Genomic DNA, 10,660 nt, shown 5'->3' with positions numbered 1-10,660 from the left:
CAGATGGCAATGAGCCTTCCTGCTTCCTCCCTCCATGGGATTTGTGTCTCTAGTAAAGGAAGCCACCCTACCATCTGGACCCACTGAGCCCCTGAGAGATGCTCTCTGTCCCAACAACCGTGGGTCACACGAGCCCGTCGCTTCAGCTCACACCCAGGGCATGCTGAGAGCATCTTGAGAACTGAAGGCAGGTGCCAAGGGCTAGTGTGCTGGTCGTCTCTCTCCCGGGCCCGGCCCTCAGCCAGCCCTCACTTCCTTTCTTCCGGAACCTGCCATGGTGCCAGCTCCATTCTCCAGGGCCCCTGTGCCAAGCATCCAAACAGAGCTCAGAGCACAGGCCCATGCAGAGATAATCTGCTTCCCAAGATAGTAAGTGCTGAGGAGTTCTGCCCTAGACACTGCTGAGGGTGCTGGCAGGCCAGGCCATGATTAAACTAATAGGCTTAGAGCTCTCCTGGCAGATCCCAGGCTGTGTGACCCACGGGGCTGCATGAACTGCAAAAGCTAGCAGGATGCCAGGGGGCTGGATACCCTCCCCTGGACTCAGACCAGATGAGGCCACCATGAAAGTAAAGTGAGCTGTTCCCTGCCTGGATTTGCCTGGGATGGACGCCTGAGATCCCCTTTCCTCCCTGTTTCAGACTGGAGTCTGTGGAGGCCAGGAGGACTGGGTGGAGCTGACGGCCAGCTGAGGCCATGGGCTGTGCGCCCTCCCACAGTGACATTGCCTGCAGCGTCGCCAAGAGTGGCATCCAGTTTTTCAAAAGGCCATGCAGGGCACTTTTGTGGGGACCCCAGGGGCCAGGTGATGGCTGCACCCTCCCTCAACTGGTCCAGAGCTCCACCTGCTACGAGCCACCAGGCCAGGGCTGGGCCCAGAGGCAGAGGTTGGCAGAGGAGCAGTCCAGCTCCCATTGGGTCCAGACAGAGGCTGAGACCCAGCTTCTGAGAGAGACCTCTGCAGACAGGCAGAAAGGCCCAGAAGGATTGACCCTGAGCCTCCAAACTCCTGAAGCATCACCAAGCCACATGGCGAAGGACCAGACAGAGCAGCGTGAAGACAGTGGTGCCCGGGGGCCCTGCACAGGAGGACAGGAAGCAGGAAGCCTCAGTGCCCATCAGGCCACACTGCCCAGCCCTGGGCCAGAGGGCAAAGTGGACTTCCCTGAGCCACTGGTAAGAGCGCACCAGCGCACTTATGCCTTCCTGCACTCCAGCCTGGCCAGGTATGAGGCCGTGCTGCGTGCCACCCACCAGGCCGCCCGCACCCAGGAGCTACTGCAGCCCATGCTGGGCCTCCTGCTGGTCTGCTTCCAGGAAGCCAACCAGCTGCTGGGGGAGATAGCGGCCGAGGGTGACACGCTGCTCCGGGATGTGCGGGGGGACCTGGCCTGGCCACCTCGGGGCAAGGGAGAGCCCCCTGAGCAGCCAGACCTCCTACAGCAGCTCCTGCAGCACACGGTCTGCAGGCTGCGGGCTCTGGGTGGCACTGTGAGCTCCGTCAGCGGTGGCCTTCTGGATGGCTCGGGGGGCTCCCTCCACGCTGCTGCCCACCAGATGGGAGCTGTGCTGAGCACCCAGAGAGGCCTGGAGAAGCGCATCGTTGGGGCCCTGGGGCAGCTGGAGGGACTGGCAGGAGGGCACGGTGAGCCCAGGGAGCCAGGGGCGCCCCTCTGCTCAGAGGACAGTGGCATCAGCGCCGACTGTGAGCTTGTGGACAAGCCGGGCCAGCAGGCCAGTGGGGACTCAGAGGCCGAGCCTACAGGAGGGGACCAGGGGCTGTCACCCACCTTGGGGGCCGGGTGTCAAAGGCCCCCCTGGATGGGCACCCATAGAACCCAGGAATGCCCACTCACCAAGCCGTCCACAGCCAAGGTGAAGCCAGCTACCCAGGCCAGAGCTGGGAGCCCAGGCCCCTGCAGTGGCTCCACTCCAGAAAGGACTCCTTCCCAGGCTGGGGGGCCCAGCCAAAGCCCCCAGTGGACTCCCCCAAGGAGGGAAATCTCTGCAGAGATGCATCTTTCTAAAGGCTCCCAGTGGGTGGATGAGTTGTCCCTCAGCACAGGGGAGAAAAGCAACCCTGATGGGGAGGAGGATGAAGCCGGGGACCTAAGCCACTATATGTGGCTGGGAGACACAGGGCGGCCAAGGCCCAGGACGTCCCCTGGGAGCTCAGAAAGCATGTTCCAGCCACACGCAGGGAGGCTGGGGAACCCCCAGGCCCAGGAAATGATCCTAAAAGTAAAGGAAGCCATCAGTAAGAAGATCAAGTTTGTGCCACTGCCTGCTGGCCCCCAGGAGTGGACGGAGGATGAGAGGCCGTCAGAGGTGCCACCCCGGCCACGCACGGTGAGTGGTGGCAGGAGGGACACACCCAAGCCATGGAGGTCCCTGTCAGACACCTGTCTGCAGGGCTCAGGGGGTGAACCCAGCCTCCAGAAGCTACAGGAGGTACAGAGAGAGCTGGGCCTGAGGCTGGAGGCCCCTCACACCCTGAGCAGCCAGCGGCAGGGGCAGAGCCCAGAGCAGGCACCCCGAGCCGCATCCCTGATGTTGGACAAGGTCGGGGGTACCCCCAGCACCCCCATCCGCAGGCTGAAGGCCTCTCTCACCAAGAACTTCAGCATCCTGCCAAGTCCGGACAAGAGCATTTTGCTGAAATGCAGTCCCTGCTCCCAGAAGACTGGGGGGCTGCCACAAGCTAACTTCTCCAGTGAGGAAGCCAGGGCCAAGCACAGGGACTCCCAGGATCCCCCTACCCGGACATCTGTCAGGAAACTCATCGAGACCTTCAGCCCCACACCGACTGTGAGGACACCAGGTGACTGCCGCAAGGACTCTGGGCCCAGCCTCAGGAAGTGGGGGGTCCCCGGCGTGCCTCCCCGATTCCCTATTTACAGGGGGCTTGCCCCTCTGTACCCAAAGCCCCAAGTATCCCCAGCCGGAAGGGGGCTTCTCCGAGAAGACCTGGACTGGAGACCCCTCACACACCTCTTCCCGCCGCTGCCAACAGCAAGGGTCCCTGGGGGTGAGGATCTGGACACGGAGTTGGAGGATGACCCAGGGGTGCTCCCTCCACCACCTCCAGAGGTCCTGATGGACACATCTTTCACCTGTCTGGGGCCCCCAGAAAGCAGTGAGGTGGCCGTGCCCATGCCCCAGGGGACCCTCATGGTGGAGTTGGGAGGAATCAGCCCTTCCCAGACACTGTGGGCTTCCCTGAACCCAAGGGTCCCCGTGAGCTCCACAGTGCAGCTGCCCAGCAGGACCACAGCCACCCCCATCAAGCCCCGAGCCTCAAGCTCCGGGGGCAGCAGGGGTCCCTGTCACCCAGGCAGGCCGCCCCTGAACCCTCAGCACCCCACGACAGCCAGCAAGAGCCCTGAGGTGCAGGGCAGCCAGGCTCAAGGGGACCGGGCGGTCAACCTTCCCAAGCAGGCCCGATGGGCTGCCCCCTGGCACCATGCCAGCCACACATCTGGGCCGGACAGGCCCTCAGAGCCCAGCCCAGCCAGACTCCTGCAAGGACCCCCTTCTCCCAAGGCCTCCAAGAAGAACCCAGAGAGGAACCCCCCCAGGGGGAGAAAGGCCTCTCCCACAAGAACATCAGGGACTCCCCGAGTGGACAAGAGGCCCCAAGGTCTGACCTCCTCTCCTGGATCTGCCCAGCCAACTGTCTGCTCTGTGCAGGCCTCCCCCAGCCCACCCCTCAGCCCCCTGCTGAACCCCCCAACAACAAAGAAGCCAGGCTCCCCACTGCCCCTGCCCAGGTTGTCCAGTCCTCCCACTGGGCACCAGGTCTCAAGCCCCCCAGCCCAGCACCCGGAAGCCAGCTCCCCTTCCTCTGGCCCATCCCCCTCCCCTCCAGTGTCCCCCACGCAGGGGTGCAAGGAAGCCAGGGATTCTGCAGAAGGTGAAGCCACCCCAGCCAATGCCTCGGGGAACACACGCTCGATATTCTGCCGGGCCACGGCCTCTCTGTTTGAAGCAAGATTGCCATTCTCCACACCATCACTGCCACCTGAAGCTGGGGGAACACGTGGGAGCCCTCCGGGATGCTGGAGGAGCAGCAGCTCAGGGTCGCCCCTGAGGAAGGGCTCCCAGCTGGGGGGGCCTCTGCGAGCCCTCAACCCTCAGCCTTTCGTCAGACAGACGGCCTCTGACCGCAGGCCCCGGGTCCGCCTTCCGCCACCCAGCTGCAGCGCCTGCAGCCATACCTGGGAGTGCCCCCGAGCTCAAGGCAGGTAAGGAGGGACCTCAGGCAGTGACGGGAATGTGTCAGGGATGTCCACTCCCCCCCACCTTGTGCTTCCATGAGCTGAGGAGGATCTGCTGCATGGAGGGAAAACTGCTCTTAGGCAAGTCTGTCCAGTCACACGGCCCCCGAGGTGACGGGCGGGGAGGCTGAGCGGAAGTGACCCTCCACTGGCCAAGAGTCACCATCACCCTCTCTGACCACCTGCCATTTCTGATTTACTGCAGGAAACCAGCATCAGGGCACAAGGTCCTCATACTTTGGGGTTCCAGGACCTCCTTTAGATTTTTAAAAATCCCTGACATCTCCCCTCTCCAAAAAAGAAAAGCCCTTATGTGGTTATATCTGTTACTTTGTCTATAGTGTTTTATTTATGTATTTGATAGGGCTAGAGAGACATTGAGAGAGAAGGAGAGATAGAAAGGAAGAGAGAAACCTGCAGCATTGTCTCACTTCTTGTGAAGCTTCCCCCCTGCAGGGGGGGAGTAGGGCTTTGAACCTTCGTCCTTGTGCATGGTAGTATGTATGCTCAACCGGGTGCACCACCACCCTGCCCCTGTATCTGTTACTTTTTATTGTTATGAACTAGTTTACAAGAGTATTGATTTTAGAAATCTTCCCATTATAGCCCAAATCATGGATTCTGTGGAAAGTAACTATTTCACACACGCACATTGGTGGAAGGACTGGCTCTGTCTTGGTTCTTGTACATCTCCCTGGCATCTGGCTCCTGGAGAAGACATTTGCCACTCAGAGTCACTCCCACCATCTTCTGTGATATCAGCAGGGTCTGGGACACCTTCTCTGTATTCTTATGACATGGTTTGACCTTGTGGGTGCCTCTGGAAGGACCTGAGAGACACCCTGTGGACACACCCAGAGAACCACTGGTCCTGGAGGCCTGGAATAGAAATGTTTTATGTCCCCACAGCCCCAAGGACAGCCCCCCACACTTGCCCTCTAATCTAGTCTCCTCTCTACCCACCTCCACCCCCAGCAGAGGTTAGTAGAGTAAGGACAGGGCTATCTGTGAGCTCTGAGCACCAGGCTGGGGGACAGGGCCGTGTCAACTCTGCCCTTTGGGAGATGAGTGCCAGACGTGCCTTTGTCAGCAGGGCAACTGTCTTGCCTGCTGCGGGTCCAGCTGTGAGTCCCAGATAGGCCTGAATGAACATCCAAAAACAACCTGCTACACTCAAGTGGTTATTTCACAGAATGGCAGGGGATGCCACCATTTCTGATGTGGTTGGTGTTGGGGTGGGGACTGGGGTGTGTGACACTGAGACTCACAGGAGAGGAACACTTGTCATAGCATCTTGGCCTCAGACAAAGCTTGACCCAGGCTAGTTGCTGCTATTCTAGTGTCTCTCCCTCGCCGCCAGAGCGACCTGCTCCCCTCCACACCCTGCCGGTGGTGATTTTTCACCAAGTCCCAGGTGGTCAGTTTTAAAGAAAGATATTATCTCAGCAAAGTTGTACAGTGCTCCCCTTCTATAAACTTCCCCCAGACACTTAAGAGAAATGAAATATTGATTCTTATTTATTTATTTATTTATTTATTGCAAAGCATCTTAGTGGGATGCTGCTCTTTTCTTCCATCTGAAAATGGGTTTCCTCAAGTGTGGGGCCTTTCAGCTAAGGAGCTCTGTAAATGTTAATGTATTATTTCTCAAGCTAGCCACTTACTCCATTATTAGATTTCTAAATCTGTGCCCTTCAGAAGGAGAGCTTGAAAGAGCGGGGACAATAAAATGTCATTAATTAAAAACACTAACATTTTAGAACAGCAGGAGCAATCGTAAAATAATATTAAATTGTTCAAGAAGAAAATAATGTCCTCCTTTCGGCTTTCTCCCCAGAATAAGGCAGCCTAAAAGGCTGTTTTATGCCCTGTATCTCAGAGCTTAGGGTGATGGGGAGGGGAGCACTTCTGGAAAGAGAGAGAGAGAGAGAGAACTGGCCAAGGGGAGGCTTCTCCAGGTTGCAGGGAAGGTCACCTAGTGACGGTCCATCTGAGTCATCCCGAGCTGGAAGGCTGTGAGCATGATGGGGAAGGGAGGCAATTACCCCCAGCCACCCTTCCTGCCCTATCTTGACGGCATCTGGGAGCAGAAGCCAGCCTTCTGTGAGAACACAGGGCATTTGTCACTCTGGAGATGACAGTTCTTCTGCCTGCCAGTATACGGGAAGTGGTGGTATTAGGAAAGTGACTGCCCTCAAGATCAGGCTGCAAACCAGCCGCTGGTGCCAGGAAGCCAGAGGCTGATCCAGATGGGCTGTTCCCAGAAGGCTCTGGGGTGTGGGCATGAGGGGCACCTCTGCGCCCCTCCATCTGGCAGTCGAGGGGGCTGGAGGGATATGGGATGGCCCAGCCTTCATCCAGCATGAAACCCCTTGGGCTGTTCAGAGCTGGGATGAACCCACCTTTTAGAAAGTGTTGATGTAGGAGTCAGGCGGTAGCGCAGCGGGTTAAGCACACGTGGCGCAAAGCACAAGGACCAGTGTGAGGATCTTGGTTCGAGCCCCTGGCTCCCCACCTACGGGGGGGGGTCGCTTCACAGGTGGTGAAGCAAGTCAGCAGGTATCTGTCTTTCTCTCCCCCTCTCTGTCTTCCCCTCCTCTCTCCATTTTTCTCTGTCCTAACAACAACAATAATAACTACAACAATAATAATAAAAAACCAAGGGCAACAAAAGGGAAAATAAATTAAAAAAAAAAAAAAAAGAAAGAAAGAAAGTGTTGATGTTTCCATCCTCCCAGCTTGGAGCCCGGGGACTGGGAGCAGCCTTCAGAGGCTAAGCCAGGAAGCTTGGCTGTTATTTATGTGCTGAATCCCCTGGCAGACGAGCTAGTCTCCAGGTCTCAGCAAGCCAGCAGCCCCTGAGCATTCATGCAGTGTCCAAACTTGCTGCCCTAAAAGCCATACTTGTTTAGTCGTTGCCTGGACTGGGGCTGTCTGCCATGCCCACACCCCAATCACACCACACACACACACACACACACACACACACACACACACACACACACACACACACACACACACACTGCTACCTAGCTCTAGCTTCCAAATGACCAGCAGGGTGGAGACCATGCACCACCCCACCCCACAGCATCCCTGGGGGGAACCACAGTCTTGGGCTCCCAGGGAAGCTGCTTGGCTTGAGGCCTCTAAGGATGTGCAGCCTGGCTGGGGAAGGCACAGGTCCAGGGCCCAGTCACCTGTCAGACAGCTGCTGGGCCTCTGCCATCACTAGGGGACCCCCTCCCGTCCTGTCAGCTCCCTGTCCCTTAAAGAGTGACACAGGGTCATGGGGGAGGGACACTCAATTAGGCTGGACACTGTGGCCACCTGTGATGGTCCAGAGGCAGCCATGGAGGAGGTGCTAAGGGCCACACAGTGCCAAGTACAGATGCTACCACTCCTGCCACCTCCATCTTGTTGGGGTCCAAAGTCAGGCTTGGCCTCCACTGGATTGAGACCCCACCTTTCATCAATGCTCCAACCCTCTGGCCTTGGCTGCCACAAAGGGGCTCCAGTGTGACCACTGCCAATGACTGTGCTCTCACCCCCTACCACCACCACTCAGCAGCCAGAAATCTCAGGCCTGTGCCAATGCCAGGCCTCGCCCAGAAGTTTCCATAGCACAGCTTTCTGGAGAAGGTAGCAGCCGAGACAAACAGGGTGTTTGCTATCAGGCTGTTGACGGTGTCTCATTTTTATTCAACTAGCTTAACCTTAACCTTGACTAGACTAAGATTGCTTTTAAAACAAGAAGAGGGGCTGGACAGTGGCACAAGAGGGGCTGGGTGGTGGCACACCTGGTTCAGTGCACATGTTACCATGCACAAGGACCCGGGTTCAAGCCCCCAATCCCCACCTTTAGGAGGGAAGCTTCACAAGTGGTGAAGCAGTGCTGCAGGTGTCTCTCTTTCTCCCTCCCTTTCTATCCCCCCTTCCTTCTGAATTACTCTGCATCTATCCCAAATAAAAATAAATAAGAAAACAACAAGAAAATAAACTGCAGAAACTGGAGAGAGAGCAGGAACCAACTGATCACAGCAGGCACAAAGGAACAGCGTGTGGGTAGCACCAGCAGGCAAAACGGATGCAGGAAGGCCGAGGGGCGTCAGGGAGATGCCTCTGTGCACTGGAGCATAGAACTTGCCATTCTGAGTGTCTGGGGTCCCAGGTTCAATCCCCAGCATCACCATAAGCCTGAGCTGAGTGTTGTACTATAGCCTCTCTCATAAAAACAAATCAGTAAATATTTACAAAAGAAAGATGGAGGGCAGACAGCATATGGGCTATGCAAAGAGACTCTCATGCCTGAGACTCCAAAGTCCCAGGTTCAATCCCCCACATCACCATAAACCAGAGCTGAGCAGTGCTCTGGTAAAAAATAAAAAGGGAAGGAAGGAAGGAAGGAAGGAAGGAAGGAAGGAAGGAAGGAGGGAGGGAGGGAGGGAGGGAGGGAGGGAGGGAGGGAGGGGAGGAGGGAGGGAGGGAGGGGAGGGAGGGATAGAAGGAGGGAGGGAGGGAGGCTAGGAGGGAGGGAGACAGGTGGAGGCCTGGTAGAGAGCTTCGGGCAGGCTGTCTGGAAAACTGAGGAGACTGATTTGCTCCTGTCTTTTCTCTTGGCAGCAGCAGTGAGGACACCCCCAAGGAGCCAGAGTCGTGGAGCAGCCCCGAGACGCCAGAACTGAAAGGCGGAGGCAGGGGTGCATCTCCCCCAGAGCTCTGCGTGCTGGGTCGGGCGCTGCAATGAGAGGCTAGAGCTGGCCAGGCCCAAGCCCAGCCCCAGCCAGAAACAGAGCCACCACCACTCAGGCACGAGGCCAGTGGGGTGATGCTGCTGTCACTCAGTCCACAAGGCACAGATCCACAGAAGGCAGGCAAAGCAGACTCCTGCTGAGGGTCCTGGAGACCTGGATGGCTCCCTGCCCAGTGGGTCTGCTCAGTCTAAGCAGCCTCCGGTTTCAGTTCTAGAGCCTGGATTGCCTTGGGACTCAAAGGTCAACGATATCTTTAGACACTACTTGACATGCTCTGATTCTTCAAGTGTTAGCCTTAACTTAGGGAAGGTGGTATCCACCCGTGCCCCCACCCAGGGTTATTGCTGGGGCTCAGTGCCTAAAGCCTTTATTTTATTTTATTTTTCTACCAGATAGAAAGAAGTGGTGTGGGACAGAGACACCTGCAGCACTGCTCATAAAGCTTTCTGCCTGCAGGTGGGGCCCAAGGACTCGAACCCAGGTCCTTGTGCATGGCAATGTGTGCTCTCTACTAAGCAGGCCACCTCCAGACCTTGATATCAATCTATTTTATACCAGATGGGCCCAGTGTTGAATGTGGGTCAGCTCCGTGATGTCAGTGAGTCCTCACAGCAGTGAGAGAAGTAGTCCTGCCATGTGTCCAGAAAGAATCCCAGCCCCCATGTGGTCCAGGAGGTGGCACAGTGGATGAAGCGCTGGACTCTCAAAAATGAGGTCCCGAGTTCAATCCCTGGCAGCACATGTACCACAGTGGTGTCTGGTTCTTTCTCTTTCTCCTCCTATCTTTCTCATAAATAAATAAATTATTTTTAAAAAGAAAGGAAGGAAAGAATCCCAGCCCCCAGCCTCATTCTAAGTGTCTTAGATAAAAACTGGGGTGGGGGAGGGGGGAGCAGGTGTGCTGTGCACTGTGGGGTTATGGGAAAGCATGGTAGAGCATAGGGGAACTCCCCCATCCTTGAGATGGAGGTCTGAAAAGACACCCCACCTGTCAGTCTCTCCCCTTCAGGGATAGAGCTTGGAGGAAAAAGCTTTCCTGACTTAGTTTCCCCTTGTCAGTCTCTCAGGCTTCACAGAGGCCTGCAACCTCTAATACTTAACTCATCCCCCTGCTACAAACCAAATGGTTGCCTGCTTGAAAGTTCACTTAAAGTTCACCATAAGTTCATCATCTTTGATCACATACAAACTACACTTCATCACCCTGCCTTGCCAGTAACTTAACAGTAAGACCCCCCCCACACATTATTTCTCTGTTCTTTGATCATCATGTCTTACATCAATACTCTGCCCTTCTCTGCTTTATCTCACCCTGCTGGTTTAACCACCATGTTTTTCTTAATACCTTTGGATAATTAACATCTCTTGCCTCATGGTAACTAATTAACTTGGCCTTTTGGTATCTCATCAATTCTTGTCATTCTTAGCCCTCCCCACCATAAACCTATGATTACTGACATATGTGAAAAATGTTCTTTGCTCCACTTTGCTATGCAAACCTTCTCTTTCTGAATAAATTGGATGTTCATACCTGAATTTCCCCTGGTGTTCCCTTCTGCATTGCGCGTATCCCTTGAGTCGGCAACGGGGAAGCCAGCGGCTAGGCTACCTTGGTTGCGAGGCCGCCCATGT

The 10,660-nt window shown here is 56.2% G+C and overlaps 1 protein-coding gene across 1 annotated transcript; it reads left to right on the top strand.

Annotated features, from left to right (window-relative positions):
- Positions 1–559: 559 nt before the first annotated feature.
- PCARE (photoreceptor cilium actin regulator) lies at positions 560–9,331 on the top strand. Its single transcript, XM_007523903.2, has 2 exons — positions 560–4,244; positions 8,898–9,331. The coding sequence occupies exons 1-2, from the start codon at positions 697–699 to the stop codon at positions 9,019–9,021; spliced, it is 3,672 nt and encodes a 1,223-aa protein (XP_007523965.2). The 5' UTR covers positions 560–696; the 3' UTR covers positions 9,022–9,331.
- Positions 9,332–10,660: the final 1,329 nt, after the last annotated feature.

The sequence above is a fragment of the Erinaceus europaeus genome, chromosome 3 (assembly GCF_950295315.1).
Source record: "Erinaceus europaeus chromosome 3, mEriEur2.1, whole genome shotgun sequence".
NCBI classification, from domain to species: Eukaryota; Metazoa; Chordata; class Mammalia; order Eulipotyphla; family Erinaceidae; genus Erinaceus; species Erinaceus europaeus.
This window is presented reverse-complemented; position numbering and strand designations above follow the sequence as displayed.